At 44.3% G+C, this 26,085-nt stretch overlaps 1 protein-coding gene across 1 annotated transcript; it reads right to left on the bottom strand.

The window, feature by feature from the left end:
* Positions 1–1,551: 1,551 nt before the first annotated feature.
* LOC119180594 (BRISC and BRCA1-A complex member 1) lies at positions 1,552–26,085 on the bottom strand. The gene is made up of 8 exons (XM_037431704.2): positions 25,689–26,085; positions 24,122–24,180; positions 20,821–20,941; positions 16,769–16,850; positions 14,021–14,045; positions 10,580–10,703; positions 7,484–7,570; positions 1,552–2,147 (listed from the first exon to the last, which is right to left on the bottom strand). Exons 1-8 carry the CDS (start codon positions 26,028–26,030, stop codon positions 1,971–1,973), a joined length of 1,017 nt encoding a protein of 338 aa, XP_037287601.2. The 5' UTR covers positions 26,031–26,085; the 3' UTR covers positions 1,552–1,970.

Raw genomic sequence — 26,085 nt, 5'->3', positions numbered from 1 at the left:
CATTCCCAGACGCATAGTGGCGGCAGAAAGCATAGAATAAAGTAATAGAATCATTTGGCGATAGCACTTCAAGTTGAAAACCAAAGCTTAGAAAGCAAGACATCGGTGTAAGGGTGCCTTGGCACAGTCAGGTAAAGAACCTGATCATATGCGTCAAATGCCAACATTTTTTTCCTGCAAATACATGCAATGCGAGTTGTGGGCATGTGCAGTGATTGCACCTCAATCTATTGTTACATAGGTGGTGCCCGTTTTTCCTTGTAATAAGGGATTAACATTATGCGCTTCTTCCAGCATTTTTGCTTTTTATCCTGCTGGCTTCTTTTACACGATTGGCGCCGAAATCTTATAACACAAGAGATGAGGTTGCCATTAGCCCGTGATTTCACGTCAGCATTGCCATGAATAAAGGAAGGTGGCTAATCAATATAGACATTAAAAACATTTGATTTAAAATGTGCAACAAAACCGCCTATTTTGTTCGCACGAACAACTGCTTGACTGTGCACAAATGACTTGCGGATGCGTTTAAACATGCATGAAGCCAACAGGTTGAACAATAAGGTCTAAGCCGTCGTGCACACGAGAGCATGTGATAGCTTTTGACGGGACAGCAGAAAGCAGCTGGCTAGCAAACAGAAGAAAGCCAAGGAAATAACTTCGAAAAAACAAGATGCCTCTGAAAAAGCATAGGAAAAACAGAAAAAAAAAAGAGTTTGCACTATTGCTTTGACGCAAAACAGTGTACTAAGAAGAATATCCACTTTATACACGAACTAACGAGTCAGGTGTCTGATAATTTTTCGAAGTCCATGCACTGCCTCTCCTGTTGTATCAAATGGAAATGTAAACTAGTATAAAACCGAAGTCACCACAAGCTTGTTAGTGCAGTTTATGGGCACATTATTCTTCTTTCCTCAAGTAGCTCTCAACCAATGTGCCAAGAGAGCACAATTTACAGGTCGATGTGCAAAAGCGTTCTAGTAAGTAGTAAATCTAGGCATCAGTGCAACAAAGCATACCTAAAATGCGACAACAAAACAATGTTGACACAGGAAAAGGAAAAAAAAAAGATCCGATCTAGTACACTGAACGGAACGCACACCTTCAATTATTTCTGTAACAAGGCACCACTCTGCCTGCAAATGTATACGAGAGTGAAACCACTGTCAGGTGCCAAGTGTGGCATAGAGTTTCCTAAATATACACTAGAGGGAACTCTGGCGCTAGTGTCTATGGGAGCTGTAACGCACGGTGCTTCAGCGAGCATGGTAATGATGGGTAGTACCCGGATTTCTCTAATCTTCCTATTTCTGGCTCCGTGTGTGTGTGGCTTGGAGCTGTTTTCTTACAAAACAAAAATCAGCAAATGTTCAGCAGTTGCGCTTCACCACCTTATTCTTTCAAGCTTGTGATTTCAAATCGGGTCATGAAGTTCAAAAGGGTTCATTCTTTTCTTCGAAACAAAAACGAAACACAGCAATAAATGAAGCAACAAGCGTGATTCGCCGCCGGCAAGTACAAAGATTAGGCGAATCCGTGTACTACCCATTATTCCCATGGTCGCTGAAAGATCGCAGCACCAGAGTCCCCTCTTAGAAACTCTATTAAGCGTGGTACCAAAAGTAGTAGATTACATATTCACATAAAGAAGCATTCCATGTAGTAAGTAGTCAAGCGCAAAATCACTACTACACGAAGCAACAAAAAAACAGCTTCAAAATAAAAGAAGAGCCTTCCGTATAGTTTAAAACGGGACGCATGATTTTCACGGCTTCCTTCGGTGGGTGACACTCCATTGGCGAAAGTGCCCGACAGCGCAAAGCCACAATCGGACGACATCAGTTGCAGGCATTTCCCAGGCTTTTCACTAAGCCTTCGTCCACTGTGCACCATGTACCGACTCTGTACAGGCTTTGCGCTTTGCTGCAGTTGAGAGGTCATGGCCGAGGCGTGAAGCGACCCGAGCCTCAGCTCGGACTCTCGTCCGCTTTGAGCTTGTAGTGAGCTATGTGCTGTTGCGGCCTCTGCAGCGGGTGCGCCAAAAGCTTGGCCATACAGTTGTGCAGCTTTGTAGCGTTTCGCGACACCTCGAACATGTAGGACTGCAGGTGGTCGTCGAGGGCGACGAAGGCGTTGAATATTTCCTGCATTGTCGAAAAAAAAAAATGTGAGGGCAAGTCAGAAGTTATCAACTTTTCTGATATTGCACAGTTTATCTTCTGTCCTCGCGTATCTTATTTATACACTGTCCCAGTAACACCGTGAAAGTTTGACAATTGCTCCGTTTTTCTTCCTTATGTTGCTGGCATATCCTGGCTGCTCTATTGGAATTTAGCACTGAAGAACAACGAGAATTTTCTTCATTCTCTCTGGTCGGAAGGGTGTTGAAGATTCAGGCATTCATCCCAGACTATCCTCGCAATACGAGAGAAGCACACTATCACGTAAAACTGTGTCTTTAGGGATCGAAATTCGCAACAAACAAAACAAACAATTTACCACAAACAACAAGGTTTGTTGCTGAAGAAAGTTTTGCCGTTGCATGACAACGCATCGCCACATGTGGCTCGCCACACTATTGAAACCATCAACAATATAAAGTTTGAGTTAATAGATCACCCTCCCCACAGCTTAAAACTACCTCCATGCGACATTCAGTTGTTTTGACCACTAAAGGCTTAGCGTGGCCAGCGACTCGCTTTAGATTTAGACGCGCGAAGTTCGGTGAAAAATGTGGCTTCACGACCAACTGCAAACCTTTCATTTGGAAATAACATGTAAGCTCGCTGACCTTTGAGCCAAGGCCAAGTAGAAAAATGATGTGCATACAATAACCCTAACTTCACGTTAATAAACTGCAGAATGAAAACGCACATAATTTCGGACTTGCCCTCATTTGTGACACTGACAGGCATGCCAGCTCAGTTTCAAGGAGTTACAGATTTCATGGTAGAGACATCATTGACGAGAAACTTGGCATTAGCAAGCGCTCGGAAATACGGGTGTACACAAACACAGGCCCTCGAGGGAGCACAGGTCACATACAATTTCGTATGTGTTGTTTTCTAATAACCAACAAACTCTCAATAATGAACCTGTTGTTGATCAGCGATTTGCACTATTATGTTTTTTTATTGAAAATTATTATGTTATTTTTATTGAAATCACTCATCGAGATTCTTTCATACAGTACCTTCTGTGGTGATGACTTCACGAAATTTCTGCACTTATTTACGGTTCTGCGCAAGTCAGTGCTCTTTCGATTCCTGCTATACTTTCTACGAGCGAGCGACACATGTCCACTCCAAAGAGAGTCTAAAAGGCAATTGCCCTTATTAACAGGGTACAGCGCGATCTCCAAGTGACGAGACAAACGGGCACAACGCTTGGTGGGAAGTTCCATCGCCGACAGTCGCGACACTTGTGCAACAGGCGTGGGCAAGGGGCGCCGAAAACTGCTGTTTTAAGCGTTGTTCTGCGCACAGACATGATTTGTGAGAGATTACCTATCTACGTAGCTTCCCTGCGAGAAGAGGAGGTAGGACTGGTCAAGTGAACGCTACACTATACCCCGGCTGTGGGTTGAAAAGAAAAGACGCCGAAGTAGCACTGTCGGGATCGACAGGAAAGTGAGTTGGAAACCATCCATTCCTACAGCAGAGTATGAATGAGGAAAGCAAGAAAGGGCATACCGTATTTCCTCGCGTAATCCTCGCACTCGCATATTTATCGCACCCCCCACATCGCCCAAGAAAAATACGATTGTTTTTCCTCGAGTAATTATCGCACCCCCGAAAAACTGCCGCAATAATGTCGTCTGCTCGTTCCAGCCACTGATGATGATAGCGCGACATCTGGCGCTATCTCTTAAGCATTAAGCGCACTATTGCACGGAGATTTAATCCAATCTAAGCCAAGCCGAAGTGGCCAGTGCGCATTGCGGCAACGCCTCCTCTAAACAATGCCTGGGGAATGGCTCGCGCTCCCAGCGGAGTTGGCCTGCCTTCAGTTTTGAGCTAAGCGCCGCGCGGTGGCGCTCGCGACCGAGACTATTATCACGGCAGCAGGAGGTACCACACCGCGTCGGCTGCTGCTGACGTTCAGCCGCGCGCTGTGCTCTGCACGCTGTGCTCTGCTCAACAAAGCTGCGGTATCATTGTCGTCGTGGCTGCCGGCGTTGCTCGGAGAAGGCTCACGCTTTCTTTTCCGCATTCTTCTATCCCGCTTTACTGCGACCCTTTCGATGTCCACAGTCTCGCCAGTCGGGTCGTCAAACACGCTTGGAACAGCACCCGGTTTTAGAAGTCGTCTTGTGCAACAGTCTTTGAAGTCAGATGCAAGAAGGTGCAGACTGCATACCACTGAGTAGTTTGAGGTACTGTTTGGCACCCACTCTTCTCTTGAAATGGCCGTTAACCATCACTCGCGTGAAGTGCTCTCAGCCGGTATCTCATGAAAAGATACGCCGTCTTGTTTTCGCCGCTGACCAGACCTGCACTTTGGCACGCAACAATAGCGCATGTCCAAGTGTATATGGTTGGACCGGACGCACGCACAACACAAGTAGTAGGCACAAACTTTTCGAAATAAAAAAAATGCAAGTACTACCAGTAATGCAAGCGTGCGCACCCCTAGCACTCACGCTGCAATGCAATGTACGTCTGCTAGCAGTCGTGATTTCTCGCACGAAACGACGAAAACAGTTGAAAAGACGATGTAAAATACTTTCCACTGTCTTAAAACTTATTATTTATCATTGCTGCGTCCAATTTTGCTATAATACGAGTTATTTGCTTGTTCGTCTGCAGTAATTATCAAGCGGTACCGCACGCCGCGCGCTTTTTTTCTGCGCGCTGCGCGAACGTCGTCTGCTAAACGTTTTTCACCGGCGGCCCATAGGGGCGCGTCAGTCGAGAGTTGTTCGAGGCCTGCAACTGACAACTGTACATCGCTATTTCAGAGGCTATGCAAAGTGTTGCCTTGTTGCACCAACCGCCACAGGTGACGCTAGCGACCGAAAACATTCTAAAATTAAGGAGGGAAAGGGTGTGGCAGCCGTTTTTCTTCTCATGCGGCAGGCATCTTCAAGAGGAGGCGTTGGTTGCGGCGTATCTTGGGCAAGGTTCCTTTTGGCGTTGCATAAATTTGTTGCCAGACTTTGTGGTGGTTGTTGCCAGATTGAAGCTAAATTTGGCTAAAAAGTTTTTTCCTGCAGTTGTGGCTTCTCCGTAAGAGTTTGGTGCTATCCGCGGTGCATTTCTTGGCTAAATATTTTTCTCCTGTAGTTGTGGCTTCTCCGTAAGAGTTTGGTGCTATCCGCGGTGCATTTTGTTAATGAAAATTTTTCTCCTGTAGATGTGGCTTCTCCGTAAGAGTTTGGTGTTATCCGCGGTGCATTTCGCAAGTACATGAGCGACGCTGGCCGTTTTAATTAACGGGATGAACCGAGCTTAGCAGAAGTCGAGCGCGGTGCTGCCGTGCAATTAAGAGGCCGTTTTAATTCCGTTTTAATTAACGGAATGAACCGCGCATTACAGAATTTGTTTTATTTACGGAATGAACCGAGCCTAGCAGAAGTCGAGCGTGGTGCTGCCGTGAAATTAAGAGGCCGTTTTACGGAATGAACCGCGCCTAGCAGAAGTCGAGCGCGGCGCTGCTGCGCAATTAAGAGGTCGTTTTAATTAACGGTATGAACCGCGCATTACAGAATTCGTTTTAATTAACAGAATGAACTAAGCCTAGCAGAAGTCTAGGCGCGTTCTCTTGCTGTGTGCGCAGCTGTGCGATTAAGATATCACGTCTCAGTATTAGGGATGACGGGGAAAACTGAATAGAGTCGCAGGAGGTGATGCGCTGCCCCCCTGCCCCCTTACTTTTCTTTTTTTTTCTCTCTCAGCTGATCGTGTCGCATCGACCGCGCGCTACGACGGGGGACGCTACGCTTCCCCTAGCTGTGTCAGCACAAGACATATCGTTCGGACTCGTGTATACATGTGATGAATAAGCGTTCCAAGGCTGGTTAATCGGGGTACGTCGGATATGCTACAGCTATGTACGCCTGGAAGGCTGCTATTATCGAAGCAGATGGAGCGAATTAAGCGCGACTTGCGCGTACCTGTAAATGGGACCTGGCCGACGAGCCACCGTCGCTTATAGGGCCCCACCCACAATAAGCAAAAACTAACAAAATTCCAATTAATGATTGTGTATTGTATCTCAGCTCAAGAGCTTAGTATACAGCAATAAGAATAAAATGACATAATAAACATAATAATGACAATAATAATCAACATAATAACAACATAAACATAAGAATAAAATGACAATATGTCTCACTACGCGCTAATCACAATTAAACTGGATACCGGCGAGCAATTACCTCCATTAATTGAAGAAAAGGGTCTTTCACGTTCAAACTCTTACGGAGAAGCCACAACTACAGGAGAAAAATTTTCAGTCAAGAAATGCACCGCGGATAGCACCAAATTCTTACGAAGAAGCCACAACTACAGGGGAAAACATTTCTGCCAAATTCAGCGGCAGTCTGGCAACAACCACCCTTCCAGTCTGGCAACCACTTATGCAACGCCAAAAGGAACCTTGCCGTATCTTGTTTGTTGTGTCGGTAATCTTGGCACGTTATGGGGCGATACTGAAGCTACACGGCTGCTTCAAGTTGCAAGTGATGGATCATGCACTAAATAACGGCAACAGGGCCGCCGGTAGGCCCTTCGGAGCCTACGAGTTTTGTGTTCGCTACTGGTGACGGCAGCTGAAAGCCACCAAGACGCGTTAGGTCTGCCGTGTGCCTAAAACTGGGATTGATGGTAAAGTTTATTTCTTCAGAAGGAAACTGCGGAGGATTCTGTTAAATAGCCATCAGCCCAATACTGACGTCCTACGCTTACCTTTCGAGGGCTCCTGTTGAGCGACGAATGCTACCGCAACGCCCCCAAGCTTGGCGTGTGGTATTCTAATTCTTGACTATTTGCTTCCACTTTTTGTGTCTCAAATAAACCTTGTCTTGTGTCGAAGCTCTGCTTTTATTGTTAAGGTAAGTTCTAATGAGTACTTCTTAAAGCTTGCTGTAAGTTGCTGGTGTGAGAATCCCGACTTGCGTAATTCCCGCACCCCCCAACTTTGCATCGGTTTTCCAGCAAAAAAAGTGCGAGGATTATGCGAGTAAATACGGTACATTGCAGTGACCGGTCTAACAAACGACATTTTTATTCAGTAGAAATAGCACAGCATGCAAACAGTGATCATGAGTCTGTATGTCGTACATTATAACAATGATGTCAAGTAAAAGAACGGAATTACATGAAGTGAAGCAAAGAATCAATCGGTGTCGCTGCCATAGCAGTGTTCATTCCGTTCCTGCTTAGCTACGCTCCAATCAGAAAGAAGTGCGCGAAAAATATTCGGCACCAAGACCGATACCACACAACTGGCACCCGAGAGGAGAACAAAGCGAACTTACTTGACAGCAGTTCGTCTCAGACAAGGGTTCGTGCACGTAGAGGATATCGAGGAAGAAGTAGAGCGAATGCATCATTTGTTTGAGAATCTGAGGGAAAGAGAAAGAAAAAGCAAGTTGACAGCAGCTTCACAGAAATTCGGTTGTTCGATCACACTTTGTTAGATATCTGTCCATTGCAGTCGCATTTTCTGCATATGTTTGACTGTGCTCCATCGGTTATGCTGTAACCAATATTGAAGGTATTGGTTACAGCATATGTGACACAGCACAACCATATAGCGCCATCTACATCGCAGAATTTCCGGTCACTTGATGCAACGCGTAACTGCAAGAAAGGCCCTCGCTGGGCTGGTTGGTCCAAGACTGATTTTCGTCGACGGCAGCGAAGCACTGCCTGTTTCAAGTCAATCAGAATGCGACGCTATGAAAAAACGAAGGAGAATGCGAGTAGAGCCATAGACAGCGTAGAAGTGGAACACTGCCACCGTGGCTACCCAGTAACGTGGCCATGACTGTCACACGTAACAGCAGCACTGGAACACATCTGACGCTCTATAGTGTGACCGTGGAACGCACGACTATGAATGAACGAGAGGGGTGATGCCAACCACGAGTAAGCACCTCTTTTCTCTTCCCACTATGACACAGAATGTCTTGAAACAGTTGGCAAGTAGCACATCGTTGTGCAAATGAGAGTTGCAGGACGAGAACAATGATTTATTTGCCAATAAAACTGTGCCTACTTGCGCGACAGAAAAGTTTCCTCTGTGAATGAGGCTTGAGTGCATGAAAAATTGCTACATTCGATGAAATGAATTCATAGCTGAAGATTTCACGAGAAAAACTTTCGTGCTTACTCGTGCTCAAAATTTTGCAGAAAGGTTGCAAAGTATTCCTATCCCTCAGTCAACGCCTTCTTTATTACTTTCAATGCCGGAGCAAACGTGCCCTTCTCAAGTGCAGCCATCGGTCTGCCTTAATTCAGGGAGTGGTCGCGGTGCGGCACTATGTGAGGGGTCGCGCTGCTGGCGTCACTCATGCTTTCGAGGGCTTTCCCCCGGAGATGCAAAAGACGTGTTTCCCACTCAAGTATCACGTGAGTCTGTCAGATTTGTTCTTTTGGGCTCCTTCTTTGTGGCTCGAAGCAATGCCGCCGCTGCAACACAGCACTTTTAAAGTCGGCACATGCAGTTGAGTTGCAGTGACGCTCCCACATTGGTTGCCCGCATAGCGTCATGAATGGCAACACCCTATCTCAAAACACCATATCGTTTACGAAGCCAGCGTGACAGCACACAGTGGTGTTGCTGAACTTTATTGTGTGGACACTCGGGTCAGTAAAGTACAACATGTAATCACTTCTGCAGAAAGGCGCACTTTCCCGTTTGTCGAGAGAGTTCGAAGGTCCACGACGAAATGAGGTGCACTCACCCTCTCCCTATGTTAAAGAAGTCTTTGCATTCTCTTACTACGCTTCTTTCACATGACCCATCCAACCAATAAAGGGAGACGCTATGGTCTAAAGACTAATCTTCTCTGCGAGCTACCGATCGTAAGCAGAAACACAAGCCTTTCTGGCTGGTGTACAATGTTCTCACAGCTCACTCGAATACACTAAGACTGTCGAGACAATGACAGACAGAGATATCTAGGATGATAGTACTGAGGTTGAAGTCTTGACTTGAAGTCCCGAGGTTGAAGGAGACAGCATAAAGAGAGGGGGAATTCCAAGCTCAAAGAGTGTTGATGCTGTTGCACCGGAAACACCCTCGACCAAACTAACTGGGAACCCATCCGAGTGCAGCACAAGACTCCTTTTCCAATAAACAACAACATGAACCTGCTAACCATCAAGGATGTTGCGCAGAGGACAACACACATACTATGCAGCTTTCTGTATGTGACTACCACCTCTCTGTACAGCACCAATAAATGAATATATATATATATATATATATATATATATATATATATATATATATATATATATATATATATATATATATATATATATATATATATATATATATGTGTGTGTGTGTGTGTGTGTGTGTGTGTGTGTGTGTGTGTGTGTGTGTATATTACATGACTGTGGTTGAACCTCATTCTGTCAGTAATGCTTTTATTATCTAGCAGGTGCTGTAATGTTTTTGTTTGTATTCAACTTTCTGCATGAAACTACATTATAGAAGCCTGTCTCTCTCAATTCAAATCATTTCTCCCTGGCCAGCCTCAGCATAGAACCATTTGGCTACGATGTACAAGGTCAGGGACTCGGCAGTCAGAATCAGCAAGTTTTCAGGATAATCATGCATCAAACATGCATTCTCAGTTGCATTACAGTTACGCAAAACTCACAGATGTGGTATGTGGAAATCAGATTTCTGTGCATCAACAACTAGCATATGGTCCATGCACTCGAACATCACTGAGGTGCTGGTCCTGAAGTGCCCGACTCAGCAGTACACAATCAGGTAAACATGTATATATCATTTAAAAAATATTGCATCCTGTGTTTGTGGCTGTAACCCACCCCCAGTGCCCGCTTTGTTTCGGGAATAGTATCAGGAAAGCTTTGAACACAGAGAAATGGCATGTTCTGTGGTCAATATGACAGAAAGGGATAGGAAGGGGCTAGACACCTCGTTTGCCGATGATAGCACCGTGCGAGGCTGTGGCGAGCAAGAGAGTTGAGCGATTGAGTAATGTTTCCATTTATTGGAGAGGCAAGGGTGAGCGCCCCCAACTTGACGCAGCGCAGCCGACAGGCCAACAAAACACACACACACACGAAAAAAAAGAATACCTGGAAATGTGCGGGAGATGGCCAACCTGCGCGAGTACCTCGTGCAGACTACCCATGCTCCCTGACAAAGAAAGGTGGGCATAGTCGTTCCGCACTCTTCAGCCCGTGTACCAACACAGCGAGGGGTGAAAATACCTGCTTCTATTCCAATAACACTTTGATGGACGAGTTGGTGCACACTCGGATAAATGCAGCACGACTTGGGCAAAGACAGAAGACACATATAGGCATTCATCTCTGTTATACCATGCGTCTCCGTAATGTTACACCAATGGTTTCCTTTTTCTTACTTGAAGGTCACTGTGAACCTGAGGGACGCTGTTGGACCGGCCATAGATGAGGATTGTTCGAACCAGGAAAGGTGGTGGGAACACTGCCTCCCGGCCCACTTCAGGGATGTGAGTATGTTCAGTTCTGCGAGCATGAAAGAACAGCCGAAATGAGCCAGCCACCTAACCCTGGTGGTTTCATGAGCTCTCACATCAGAACAAAATGAAATGAGCAATCTTAGCCAGCGTAACCGGATAGCACACAAGGTGTGCATCTTGAAACTGCAGTCAACAGACCATGAAAGTCGGATAACAACATTTAACCTGTCCGCTTTCGTAGCCGCTTAGTAAGTGGTTCTTTTTGACATTGTTTCACAGATGGCCGCACATTACTTTACGTTCGCTGAGTATGTACTTCCCTGGATGGACATAATTACCCGTTGTTGGAGGTGTTTGTAATTGTGTGTGTGTGTTTTGTGGGGACGAAGGGTGCAAGATCCTAGCTTTTGTGGCACAGGGTGTTACGCGAAAGCCCGCCTGTCATGGCCTTACCAACGTGCCCACAAGCCGCCAAGTGGGCTCCTTTTCCTCATAATATCCTGCCAAACAAATGAAAGACGAATTGCTTAAGGTGGTGCTTAGTTTGCCAGATGCACAGAAAAACATACAAGAGCCAATGAGAGTGTGAGAAACGCAAAGGTTGCTTTTCACATGCCTGTGTGCTTTATGGTTCTTCACAGATGCAAATCATAGTGAAATAGTTGATGTAGAAAAGTATTGCTAACAGATATTTGTTCTTCCATTATGTATTTTGCAAATTTTATATATATATATATATATATATATATATATATATATATATATATATATATACACACACACCAAACAATGCCGTGGAAATTTTCCAACAGAATACCAGGTGCAGAAGCCAAGGGGTAAGGGGTCCTGAACCAACTTTACATGTAATCAGCGATCTAACATGCCTTAAGAAACGACTTCAGCAAAAATTTCGAATGCGCCAAGAACGAGAGATATTACAGAGAATTGTCGCAATGCTTCAAGGTCTCTCTCTACTCTTGTTCCGTCAAGTGTACTGGAAGCAAAACAGGGAGGAAGGGGTTGACACGCGTGAGGAAAGAAGCTACACCAGCAGGCGTCACGACACTGAGCACGCACCACGAAAAGTGACCCCCCTCTCCGATTGCGGTTCCTGTGCACACTAGCGTTTTCACCATGGGATTTTCAGAATCCCAAGAAGCGTGACACCAGGGCGTGTTGGCATCCCATGATAGGCAGCACATCTAATCGAAATCTCACTCCTAATTTATCGAATCAACTTAAATCAAGTTTTATTATTTAATAATAAGATGTACAAAAAATAATATACAGAAGGATGTCCCGTAGTGTACACTGAAATGGGACCTCCTATGAAACGTAAACACAAGTATTTGGTTAGCAACAACAGTGCGAAACTAAGAGAATACAAGGTTTAAAAAATGAATTACAGATACATATAAAGAATGATGCTCTCATAAACTAAATGCAGTCTGAAATATAAATTGTAAAATATATTTATATACTTCTATATGAATAGCATGACATAAAAAAAAAACGAGAGACTTAAAAGAGAATGACATGGCGAGGAAGAAACCGGTTAGTCAGAAGAGTGAGTGTCGCATAACAAAAATTTTTTCAATTCATGGCAAAGTTTATGTGGTTTCTGAATTTTTATTAGAAATGGCACTGTGTTCCATAATGATATGGCCGCAAAGTGAACTGTCTGTTTGCCATAATTAGTTCGTGCTTTGGGCAGAATGAAGTTATTATGCTGCGCAAAATGAGTTGGGTTAGTATTTAGTAAAGATGATGAATGAATTGATGATAACGATATTTGTTTATTAATTACGTTGAAAAGAAAAGTGGCAAGATTGAATATTACAAGGCTGGCAACATCGAGAATTTTATTTTCTTGTAGATATTGTTTAGCACTGTGGGTGGCCGAACTAAACGTGATTAATTGAATTGCCTGGTTCTGAATTATTTGTAGTGGTTTCAGATCAGTGGCGTATGCGTTACCCCATGAGGTTATGCAGTAATTGATGTGTGAATGCACAAACGTGAAAGAAAGTGAGAGCAAGACCGGAATGTCAGCTGACAGCCAATAACATACGGTAGGCTGTTTGATGACATACGGCTAGTGTCCAGTCCAAGAATGTGAATGAGCACAAGGCTTCTGTACGAAGACAGGGCCCTTAAGAAAGTGAAAACTTTGTGCTGCGCATGTAAGCTCTACATGCTACATTTCTACAAAATTTGGCTGAACTGTTCACAACAGCGTTTGCTCTTCATTGAGTGTGTTTTTTCTTGAAGCCTGAGGTGTGCTTTAGGACTCCTTTTAATACCGCAGTTGTAGTAAAGAATTTGAGGCCTTTGCGTCTGTTCCTAAGAAATTCTGAAAAAATATCAACACCAAATGTGACTGAAATGCGAGTTCACATCCAATGGCAGATGCCCGAGAAGTTCGAGGCAGTTGGATACCACCAACGCCGAACAAACACTGGAATAAAATACGTAGAGGTAACGAATCTGCAGACATTTAGTTCAAACAGATGACAGAAACTAATGCAATGCCCGATTTGCCACACCAAATACAAGTCCTCCACAGGCAGGCAAAGCAAAGGCTGGACCACGGATACTGGATTTGCAGTTATCCATTTCTATACGTTAAGGTTCATTCATGTTGGACTACCACTACTATACTTAGTTTTGCTCTGCTATAGAGTAGTGGAATATGGAAGTGTTATGCAGAAGAAATGAAAATGTGGCTGTTTTTGTGTTGATGGCTTCCAGTGCTAAAGCCCACTGCATTAATATGGTGCAGTATGTTACTGTGGCTCAGAGTCTATTCCGGAAAGCAGAGATGCAGGGCCTCCAGCATCAGTGGCTCGAATTACTGCCGAAGCTTCACATGCCTGCGTTAAACTAGCCGACCACCGAATTTCTTGCTTCATTCATGTACTTTATGCATGAGCCGGATCAAGACCAGAGCTAGGTGGTCCACACAGTGTTCCATATTGCAACAAAGTAGTTCACTGAACAGTTGCGCAGTAAACTGCCGTGCTCAAACATAGCAGTTTACTACTAATAATAATAGATGCTAAACTTTCCGTAAACGATTGCTTGACACCCCGTATTTCACAGTTTGTTTGGAATGGTGTTAGCTGGAAACATATTTCGTGCAAGTGCACAGTTTTGCTAAACACGAAAATAAAAATGACTTCAGAGTGCGAGACGAACGCCAACTGCAGTTCTAACATGTAGAAAAAATACTATACCAAGAAAGAGATTCTCAAACAAGGTCGAATGAGACAGTGCAGATAGGAAGAACAATTCAATGGCATAATCAGAAGGTGAAAAAGCTTTGCTTGAAATAAATGGTCATCAAAATGTTCGAATACTTACATTGCATCAAACAAACCAGTGAGGTCTGGTCGCCTTTTAGTCAAGGCTTCAATATAGTGCAAGAAATTGGTTACCCACTCACAATACAAGCACAACTTTTAAATGCTGATACAATTTTCAACAAGAATATGCACATAAACAAGAAGAGAGTCCTTCAATCACATGCACTTCAATAGCATATTAACACATTTAAAAGGACCCCGAAACAGTTCAGACAGCTGTGTACAAACTTGTTGGTCTGTAGCATAAGTTCCATGGGACCGACAACCAATTTCCGTGGTGCCTACTTTCTTAAGCTCAGTGGAACGCTAACCAGTCAGGGTGCCTAATCATGCAACAGTAGCAAAGCATGCCATGAAACCTTTGTAATCCAAATTTTTCCATCTCCGGTGAATATGAAGATGTATGCGCACGTGACGACTCGTGCTACAGACGGCGAGCGTGAGGGTGGTTCGTGTTTAAACAAGGCAGTTTACTGCGCATGCGTGCACTCCACGCGTGCGGCCCGGCTTGACGTGGCTTACTGGCGGCCCCAAAGACAGCGCAACTTTTCACTGTGGAGCTCCTTTTACCTCATAAGAGGCATAGAATAAGGTGGAGGTAGATAACAATATACACACTCAATTTCGAAGGCTAAGTATGGTGCGCACAACACGATCAGACAACGTGACTACACACAGCAAAGTGATTCACTTCATAATCCAGCTTCAAGACTCTTCCGCTAGGCTGCACAACGTACCAATTCTTGTATCTTTTTTAAACATGATTTAAAAACATAAATCCTACTCACTAGAGTGCACCACGATACTTTAAATTTTTAAAAATTTCTTTTTCGGAGATTCGAAATTTTTGGGCAGGGGGGGTCGACATACATAGCAGTTTTTTACGGTAACTCCAAGAAAATCTGATGAACACTCGCTCATAAAGTTTTTACAATTCAGATTTACACCATAAACTCAGATTTTAGAGGCCGACGTAACCCTGTTCCATATTTTAAAAAAAGGGCTTGTCGTAGTGGTCACTGATACATGGACCAGTTTAGAAGACATGAACTTTCTCTCACGCACCAGTTTTGTCGTGCACACTGTCACGCTGGCAACCCGCTGCACCAAGCTTTGGGAACTTTCGGCAACTTCTTTCGATACAAGTGTCTGGCGGCACACTTGATTCCCGCTAGTGATCAACTATACTGAAAATACCTACATATGAGGGTGGTGCAGTAGAAACTGCAACGATCAGCTTTTTGATGCAAGACTGCGTCATTGCCACCATCATCATCAAGTTCCGGAACACCGTGTTTTTCAGCAGTCGTGGTGCTTGCAACCTTCTATGACAACGAGCTTCCTGGATGTGAGACCCTCACGACAGACTTCATTTTGGAGTATTAAGAATAAAGCAAAATTAAACTCTACATTTGGGAGAATACAGGGTTTATGAGAAATAAAGACCAATAAACATTGAATTCCCACCAAAAAATAAACTTTGCAAAACACCCACCAAATTTCAAGAAATATAAACTATGAAAACACAGAGCCCTAGTAGTAAACGACCACGATAATGATTACCAACATGTCCAGCTCTGACGTCTATTGCTTCTGCACGGCAACTGACAAGAGCAGTGGTTGCAGAATGTTGGCACAGTGAGCCCGAAGCTATTGCATTCCGATCGACACCAAGGTATGCATGTTCGCAGCCCTCACTCTATGCCCAGGAGACTACACCTACAATTTCTGTATTGACGATTGGCAGCAATCGTTACCCCTGAGCTTAAAGTTTGTGAGCTGTGTTCTCAAAATTTGAAGATTATTAGGCTACTGCATGAGAATGCATGAACAAATTACGACGATTGGTGGCACCCGGTAGCACAGAGATGAAGCACACAAACATACAGCATGGCTTCTGTGCGCAGATTGATGATTGAAAAAGGCAAAGTCTAGCCATAACGAATTACCAGTTAGGCTGATGAGGCAAACCTAGAATTTGGAGGAGAACATACTCTAAACCCTTGATATAGCATGCTTGGTTTAAATTGTAGTGTGACCTTATGCTCGGTGAAACCTCAGAGCTTTTGTAGACTGAGTAAAGTCCTTTGGGCACTGCTTACTAAGTTGTCAGTCGACCTGCATTATCCGTTGGTACAAAGCTCAACGAAAGAGACGTGCTTCAGCATTTGCAGGTTATTCAGCTGTTTGGCCCCTGACCAAAAGAAAAAAATTACACCATCTTCCACTGAAAAGAACCATGAATAGCATGTGAAGCAGTGCATGGGTTGAAGTTCCGTTCATTATGGGCACCTTGCCCGATGTTAATGCGTCTTTGAAAGTGGAGCACACCATGAATTCACTGTACCTAGTTTCTGTTGCTGTTACCCCTCTCGAAATTTTGTTGGAGCTTGCCATGCAGGTTCATTGCCATGTGACGCAGGAGCACATGGCTTCATCACGCATCTGCGTAGTCTCATTCCCCTGACGCCATCACGACTGCTGAGGCCACAGCCTCTTCTTACACAACCACTTACGCAGGCCTGAACGAGCGAGCGTGTGCCAGCGGGTACCGACTAGTACACAGTGCGTTGGCTCATCGCGCGTCTGCAGAATCTCATTCCATCGACACCATCACGATTGCCAAGAGAGTGTAAGGAAGAGAAGCCTCAGCGTCTCACTGAGCCTCTTTCACAGGAACTAGAAAATGGAGCTGACAAAAGCCACACATAGTGATGAAAATGTCATGACAAAAAAAAAAGGATACCACAGCTTTCACAATGCCGCGTTTCGTTCAGGTCCTCGAGAAAGTTGGAGATTTCCTTCGGCTCACTCGTGAAGTTCCTGATCTGAAGAGTTGAGAAAAGCACAGGTGATAAGGCATTATTGAACGTGTGGGAATCAACAATACCTTTCTTTAAATTCACACACTGGACAAAATGTTATGTTCTGCAGAAATTCCATTTTGTGTTTATGAAAATACATCAAACATAAACAAGTTCTCATGAACCCTTTGAGGGTCAACGACCTTTAAAGCCTGTATGCCTATGTATGCCTCATAGCCTGTATGTATCGGTGTGAATCATGGGGTGGGTGAGAGGGTATGGACCCCCTTGTGTTCAGGTTTGAGCGATGGGCGACGTGCCTTGCAAGTGTCCCACTTTGAGATTTAGTTTTAGCACATCGTATATTTGAGTTACTTGACACTTAGGTACAACGCATCCAACATTTTTTTAAAGGCTGATTATTTCTGAGGGTGTACCTGTGTTCAATAACCCTCAGCTCTGCGAGACCATGGAAATTGCAAAAGCCACTTGACCGGTTCAAAGAAGATCAAATAGGACAATGAAACGCTGGATCTTGGACCGCAAGTTAGTTTTTAAAAGTGTATTTCAAAGCATGATTTATTTCCTTGTAACAAAAATACAACTCATACTTAAAAAAAAGGCCACTATGGCCTTAATTGTTACCCTCCTTGCGATTTTTCTTAATTTACGCCACTATTCGTATGTTTTTAATGCACACCTTCTTCAATAATTTGTATTGCTTCACATGCACTGTCACACAGCAGGAATACATGATTTTTTTTTGTTTTTTTAATGCTTTATTACAGTTGTGCACCAGGTAGTCTTGCTTTCATTATTTGGCTAGTTCTTGTTTGTTACACCTGCCAAACTGATGGCTTTCCAGCTAAGTATCTTTTCCCAGCTCAGAATGACCGATTTCTTACTCGCCTGTCTGTAGCTCACCAGTATCCAGTTATCCCTGCTTTTGTGCACCGACCAACTCACACGAACAACACTGATGTGGTTGTATTTCCCATGTCGGAACTTATGAAAACTGCTTCGGTCTTGCTGATGATAAATGCAAAGGATCATTGTAAGTTTTGGACTTGTTTATGCTTTGTGTATGTGCTCGCAGCTGCACAGTTCCTTTCAGTGCGCTCCCCCCTCACAGTTTGCTTTCACTACGGAAGTACACGCCGGAATCGCCACTCGACTGCTGAATCAGAATCCGATTCAGTAAATGCCAGTCCATCATGCGAGAAGTCCCTTACGAGTCAAGACTCGGATGTTGACGAGTGAGCAACATCTGAGGAGCTTGCCGGGCGAGATGATTCAGACTGAACCACAAGTGGCTTTTCTCCCACTCCTCGTGTTTTGACTTAATGCCACTTTCTGCGCTTATTCCAGTATCTCTGTGAACATACGTGGACGTTTATTGTGACACATAATATTTAAAGAATAGTATAGGTTCTTTAGGTGCGAAGCACCTTAGAAACCAAATTGCCTATGCGCCCACAAACTGCCATGTGTACAGCAGATGTAGCACAGGTGAATGTGAACAACCAAGAGCTTAACAATAGGCTGTTAACCAGAAAAAACAAGATAAAAAGCCACAAAACCGTAAAAACACGGACATTTACGCACTCACCAATCATAGCATATGACAGAACAAGAGGTTAATAAGAACGAAAGAAAGGCTGTTAACCAGAACAAAATAGACAGCCACACCACCATAAAAGTGACAATGCCAACAACAAGCTACTCCAGAATCGAAGGCGCAGCAAGCAGCGGCTAGACACCCCATGAGAGAGTGGGCAATGTCAGGGGTGATTGACGGTGACACCGAACTTCCCAGTGCTTCACTCACTCACTCATCATCAGCCTGACTACGTCCACTACAGGACAAAGGCCTCTCCCATGTTCCGCCAGTTAACTCAGTCCTGTGCTTGCTGCTGCCACTTTATATCGGCAGACTTCTCAATCTCATCTGCCCACCTAACCTTCTGTCTCCCTCTAACTCTCTTGCCTTTTCTGGGAATCCGGTTAGTTACCCTCAATGACCAGCGGTTATCCTGTCTATGCGCTACACGCCCGGCCCATGTCCATTTCCTCTTCTTAATTGAACTATGATATCCTTAACCCCCGTTTGTTCCCTAATCCACTCTGCTCTCTTCTTGTCTCTCAAGGTTACACCTACCATTTTCCTTTCCATTGCTCGCTGCGTCGTCCTCAATTTAAGCTGAACCCTCTTTGTAAGTCTCCAGGTTTATGCTCCGTAGATAATTACTGGCAAGATGCAGCTGTTATATCCCTTCCTCTTGAGAGATAGTGGCAATATACCTGTTATGGTTTGAGAGTGCTTGCCAAATGTTATCCACCCCATTCTTATTCTTCTAGTTACTTCAGTCTCGTGGTTCGGCTCTGTGGTTATTACCTGTTCCGATTAGACAGTCTTTTGCAGCTTCAAGTGGACTATTACTAATCTCGAAGAGCTGTTCTCCTCTTCTGAGGTTGTCGTACATTACTTTCGTTTTCTGCAGATTGATTTTAAAACCTACTTTTCTGCTCTCCTTGTCTAACTACGTAATCATGAGTTGCAATTCGTCCCCTGAGTAACTCAGCAATGCAATGTCATCGGCAAAGCGCAGGTTACTAAGGTACTCTCCATTAACTCTTTTTGTCATTTGTCCTGCTGTTACTCACAAATTAACTATGTGTATGCACACAAATTTTTGTCCCTTTGTACTTATCCAAAAAATTTTTCTTTGCTCTTTCTGTTAAATAAATTATTCTGAAAAAGTTAATTTGGCAACAAAAAATACACATTTTTAAGAAACATTTCACATAAAAGGTCTACCTTCAATAGCTTAACAAACTTGTAAAAACAACGGAAATAAATTTGTGATGCCCGAGAAAGAAAGCTACCATCTAGCAGTCGCCAGAAACATACACGCAACTATTTGTTGTAACAGGCTATAACACAAATTCTAAGGGGGACACTACTCTAAAAAATATTTTATTTCTTTGTCGTTTTTGATGAAACTTGGGGAGGTAATGAATGCGTGCCGATATCAAATTATACAGTTATTTTTCCAGTAGAGTGTGCCCTTTTCGAAATACAATATGCATTATGTGCCTTTCGGGGAGAAGGATTAGTACTAATCTCAGAGAGTTACAAAGTAAACCAGCATATCACCATAACCTTGAATGATTACTATGTGTAGTGCAACAAAAATGGATGTTCTAAACCCACTAGAACTAAAGTTCTGGCACGTTTAACATTCACGAATGAGTCAATTTCCAGCTGAGATTTCACTCGTAAATGTTCGCAGATGTTCACTAGTGAAAGGCCCCTTTATGAAATGTGATCGTGCTTGATCGTGATGAGTAGTGTGCCGTATCACACTGGTATACGTACGGCCCCTGTATACGTACGGCACCTTTTGGTCATGTTAGACGCAGAGTTTCTTAAATTTAACTAGAGAAAACTCTGGCGCTGCGATAGTTCAGCCGCCGTTTGAATGATAGGCAGTACATAAATTTGCCTAGTCTTCATGCTTGTGAGCTTTATATGCAATTAAGGCTTTGTTTATTGTTGTGTTTTGGTTTTGTTTCCAATGAAAGAATGAACAGTTGTGAACTTTGTGACCCGGCTTAAACTGCCCAGATTAAAAGGTCAAGGTGATGAAGTGCAACTGCTGAACATTGACTGAGTGTCTCGGTTCGTGACAAAGCAGCTCTAAGCCATGCGAAGCCAAACAAAGCCGAAAGTACAAAAACTAGGCGAATTCGTGTACCTACTACCCACCATTCTCATGCTGGCTGAAGTGCTGTACGTTGCAGCTCCCGTAGACACTAAAGCCAGAGTTCTCTCTAGCCTATTTATAGAAAACTCTGCAACGTTGGATGCCCGATGCCTAAAGGCCTCTCAGGCACATTATGCCAGATGGCACTAGAAGATGCGTAGAACAATTACACTGCTCTTGAAGTGAGTGAGACGGCAGAATGGTGGACTCAACGGTGCAAGACTCACCCAAAGAGGCACTTCGTGGAAGACGACGAGGGCAAACTCGTGTCTCTTGTCGATTTTGTGCTTGTTATGTACAAACAGCTCGATCACCCGCTTGATCATGAACAGGGGGGACTGCTTCGACCTGAAAGGAAGGGCAAACAGGCAAGTTGGCAGCAGTTAAAAAAGAACTCTGATGTTAAGAGAGCAAGGCGAAGTAAATATTCTCTGCACCGCAATCCAACCTGAATGAACCGAGTGTATATATCTAGTGAACTGATACGAGCCCGTCAGAATAATATGAAGCTACCGATGAATCCTGCTCATGCCCTGCTGCAATTTTTCCCCTGCCAATCTCATCAAATGTGAAGCTGCCCGTGTTACAGATACTTAACAAACTTGCGGCGGAAAACTACAAGTGGATGATGTTAAGCACCATGCAAACAATGCTGGCTTGTTTCTTGCCCCCCTTTCATCCATGCGTGCCTTTACACCGCAACCATCGATAAAGTGGCTAACCAACCAGCCGAAATGTTTATACAGCTATCTTGAAGACACCTAATGGTAGCCTGACCTTGTTGCCCTTACAGGGGCCCTACAACACTTCTTCAGCATCATCACAAAATGTCGCTGATTGGTATTCGATGCTCCAGCGAACATGTAAGCCAAACAATACCGCACAGCAGGTGGCAGGGAATATGCAACGAACCTTTCAAGTCAGCTATAGATCGCTCACTCGTCCCTCAACTATTGTCACAACTGCAATTTGGCTAATAGGAACAAGTCCACCATTGGCAATACTATTTTGCAGGCTAGTTGGCTCATACTTGAAAAATTGCTGCACAAACTTGAAGGAAAACAAGGGAGACAGGAAAGAGCGCAGACTACCAACTGTTTATTGTCGTTTCTTTAAGCCAATATATACGCATGCTACGCTGCGCTTCCACGATGCGCACAAAACCAAAGATGCCGCAAACAAAATCCGACCCGAAACAAATCAAATCGAAATTGACTGCCACCACAATGACAAAAGTGAAAAATGGCAAAATACAAAAGTGATACCCACCACAATCTAAACTGCGTATTCCCAAGGTGTGCGCTAATATTTTTAAATTTTATCTTTTATTATTATTGCACCAAGCATCAACAAAGGCGTGAAAAATGAGAACATACTCTAGAGACTTTTGTTTAAAAAACACAAAAATAGCGCTTAGCACCGAATAAAACACTAAAATAACAATTTTATATTCACTCCAAACAGCCCCGATTGAGCAACCCGAAGAAGCAGTACGCCGTAGCGTAGTGACGCTACGTAATGTTTCGTAAAGTTTTATGTTTTATAGTTTTTGACTCTCTCGGCGTACTGCTTTTTCGGGTTGCTCAATTGGGGCTGTTAGGAGTGAATATAAAATTGTTAATTTAGTGTTTTATTCGGTGCTAAGCACTATTTTTTGTGTTTTTTAAACAAGCCTCTAGAGTACGTTTTCATTTTTTCACGCCTTTGTTGATGCTTGGTGCAATAAATAATAAAAGATAAAATTTAGAAAAGATGAGCGCACACCTTGGGAATACGCAGTTTCGATTGTGGTGGGTATCACTTCTGTATTTTGCCATTTTTCACTTTTGTCATTGTCGTGGCAGTCAATTTTGATTTGATTCGTTTTGGATCGGCTTTGTTTGCGGCATCTTTGGTTTTGTGCGCATCGTGGAAGCACAGTGTGGCGTGCGTATATATTGGCTTCAAGAAACGACAATAAACAGTAGGTAGTCTGTGCTCTTTCCTGTCTCCCTTGTTTTCCTTCAAGTTTGTGCAGCAATTCAATTCTTCAACCACCTTTGGCCATTGGCCGATTTGAACATCACGAGCTGCATGCATACCGTGGCCACCGAGCAGTTCTGTCAGAAGATTGTGCATTCGTGCTTTCAAAGAAGAAAAAAAGACCTCCAGGCCTGCGCAGAATGCACAACACTGTCACAGCAAAAGCTGGAAGAGCATCCTTTCAGGGCTTTTTTGAAGACTATTTGGGTAGCTTCTGCAAGAACACTTGAAGGGTACTCACTACGTTACAAATCATTGTGTAGTAGGCAGGCATTCACTATGCAATTTTCGGGATAAGCCTAGTACTTACTGCACACTTGCAAGGAACTTTGTGAATTTTTTTTGTGTGTGCGGTGGCTGACAATGATCAAGAATTATGCCAGAAGCTTTTATAATCCACACAATCCCCCCACAGCGGGTATGCGCCACAGTCAATAGGTGAAGATCAAGCTTTTGTGAAGGGTTGGAGCATGCGATGACCCACTCGTTGCGCATTCGCATTGTGTGACACCTGGTTGTTTCCTTGCTGTCCTAAGACGCTTTATTACTCATAATAACGCGAGTCCTTTCCCGACATCAAGACTGCGTAGGGCCAGTTTGCAAAGGAGTTCCAATCAATGGCATGGCTCAGTGGTAGAACACTGGGTTGGCGCTCAAGGGACCCGGGTTCGAATCCCATTGTGTCCTTGGCGTTTTCTATTTGTTTTTTTTTGTGTGTGTGTGCGACAGCGGTTACGGACAGCGGTGGCAGAGGCGGACAACTAGGGTGCACGCGACCTATGTTATCATCCCATAACAGCTTTTGCTGTAAAAACAAGAAAGAGCTAAAGGTCATGATGTGTCCTGGCGTATAGACTTCTTGCCTCCTTGTCTACACTGGTAGAGGGGTTTTACATCCAGAAACTAGGATATATTATAAGGGATGTTGTAGTGGAGGGTTCCTGAAATTGAGACCACGTGGTGTTCTTCAAAGTGCACTGACATGAACCTCTACTAATCAACAACCACCGGAACGCGACCGCTGCAGCCAGGTTTGAAATTTTGAAATTGGGACCTTTGAACCAGCAGCCTAACTACCTAACAACTGTTCCACAGAAGTCAACGGAGCATTATACGAAGAGCCAGTCAACAACCGCGTGGTCCAAATTTTTTAATGGAAAATGACTGAGCACTTGTGCAATGTGAACACGCTGCTGCAAGAATTTTGTGAATAAGTGCTGTAATAAAGAAGTTGCAGGTCTTAAGCAATCTACTTTGGGTGGTTGATATGTGCGCTCTGCTATGCATAGGACAGTATTGACTGAGTGCCTGCTTTGTGCTTTCACAACGTCGTTCTTATTGTAAGCTGAAGCTTGACACAGTGTAGAGCTTGATAAAGCAATACAGACAGTACGTATCAGTTGTCTACAGTGCGTTAGCTGCAAGATTCAGCAAATGTGCCTGTTTCTGCACGAACAAGTATATGAGGAGAAAGTGTACCGACAAACAATGACAGCTGTTATTTACCCGTCTGAGAATATGAACGGCATGTCCTCCATCTCCGAACAAAGGTCGACACAGATAACCTGCAGGTAAAAAAGTGTGAGAAGGATGTACGTATTGTACCAAACAAAGTGCGTTAAATACAGATAATGCATGAGAGGAGACGAAGGCACATACATGGCATACAGTGCTTTTCCATGCGAGGTGTAATATAGCACATGCGGTTCGAGATTCCACAAGATGCCACGGTGACGCCGACAGACGTAGACATTGTTGTACATGCCGCAGTAATTGAAGCAGCGTTTCGGTGTTAGCGCTTACGCGGCCTTTTTGACGACGAACATACTGTAGACAGTCGGGCATACAAAGAAACATTACTCTTAGAGATAATGGCCTTTTGCACTTGCTGTCTTGACAGCCATCACCTCTCATATTGAAAGGACAGCTTCTTCACGTATTGTTGTGCATGTAGACTACAATAGAATTTCACTTTGTGGCGAATCAAAACTGAAAGGCACATAGAATGTGCAGTGGAAACTGGGCTGAAGTTGGGCACTGAAACCATACATGGTAGCTCACAACTGCAACTTGTAAATGCTGCTTATTGTTCAAACATAAATACCCTTGTCCAAGCATTGCTGATCATATTGAAGAGTTTATTTTCTGCTCGTGCAAATCCACGAAGCTGCCCCCTCGATAACAACTGATCGGCCTTGAGATCGATAAATTAAAATGAGACAAATGATGGCATTTAAAGTGTCCCATAGTGGGTCACAAGTTTTCACGTACAGTTGTAACAAGTTTGAGATCTGTAACGGGCACTTCAACTGCCGTTTTTTCGGGCATCACACTCCCTCAAAGCGGAAATCGAAAGGGTGAACAGTATAAACAACACTCAAACTGAATCGTTTACAGTGGGCACACACAAGCACTTCAGTGAGACCGGACAAACTGTTGCAGAGGGTCAGCGTGCTCTGGAATCGTTATACAACGCTTTAGAGCGCAGCTGGTACGTCCACCTCGACAAACACCGGCGAATGCGGAAAAGGCGAGAGCCGTACAGGTGTTGTGGCGTACTTTTTTCACTTTCAGCCTTCTCCATCTCGTACAACGTTTGTGGTCTGAGAGTAACAGATTGCATAGCCGAGGTGCCATTCGATGATGTCGTTTGCAACTCATCTTGAATGATATGTTGAGAGCTCGGCAGAACTGTGTCGTCATTGAAAGGGCTCAATTGAAAGTTTGAGCAAGAACATCTGATTAATGCCACAGGCACACGCCGTAAGGTATGATATCGCTTTGAACGCGTATATATCGCGTTCTTCTCTGGCGACACGTAGCACACACACGTACGCGAGGAATTACATTTTTTCGGTTTCGAAGTGTCGCAAGATGCCGTCGAAGTCTTCGCTACCCTCGTCTCGCACACTCTGAAACTTGTTGCGAAATTTCGCTCTAGCGTTTCACGGTACCGAATCACCGCTGAGAACGGTGTTCGGAAATCCCAACAAACGGAGACGAGTAAAAACAGCGGTGGGCGGGTCTACGCTACACTAGACAAAAACACAATCAGCTGGTAACCGATCCTTACAATTCTCTCCGGGCAGTTAACCTGCGGCAAAGTCCTTTCAACGGGCACATTATCCCTATCCACCGATGGGGCCCGGCTGATTCTAGAGTCCTTCACGACGTTGTCCGAGTCGGAGGCCGCCTGAGCGAGGTCGATCTTCACGGCGTCCCACAGGTCGCGCGGACTCGACGCGTCGCTGTCTTCCTCGCTGTCGTCGATGCGAGCGGGAACCTTGACGTGAACGACCTGGCTGGTCGTTGGTTCGTTTTCCATGGCGCCCGCGCACGGCCGCGCCGCCAGCAGCGTCGAGTCTTCCGTGCTTTTGGGTCCGAAGTCGAAATCACTTTCTCTGGCTGCCGCCATGTTTACGGCGGACACGCGCTCCGCAGCGAATGCTGCGTTCTCGTTGTCATGTATC

This window comes from Rhipicephalus microplus, chromosome 10 (assembly GCF_043290135.1).
Source record: "Rhipicephalus microplus isolate Deutch F79 chromosome 10, USDA_Rmic, whole genome shotgun sequence".
Classification (NCBI taxonomy): Eukaryota; Metazoa; Arthropoda; class Arachnida; order Ixodida; family Ixodidae; genus Rhipicephalus; species Rhipicephalus microplus.
The sequence above is the reverse complement of the archived record's forward strand: the minus strand, read 5'-3'. Positions and strand labels throughout refer to the sequence as shown.

Coding starts and splice junctions, on each gene's coding strand:
- LOC119180594 (XM_037431704.2), bottom strand. CDS start 26,030: ATGGCGGCAGCCAGAGAAAGTGATTTCGACTTCGGACCCAAAAGCACG. Junction 20,942..24,121: donor CCGTTCATATTCTCAGACGG/GTAAATAACAGC, acceptor CCTTCCTTTCAG/GTCGAAGCAGTCCCCCCTGT. Junction 10,704..14,020: donor ACTGGTTTGTTTGATGCAAT/GTAAGTATTCGA, acceptor TCATGCTCGCAG/AACTGAACATACTCACATCC.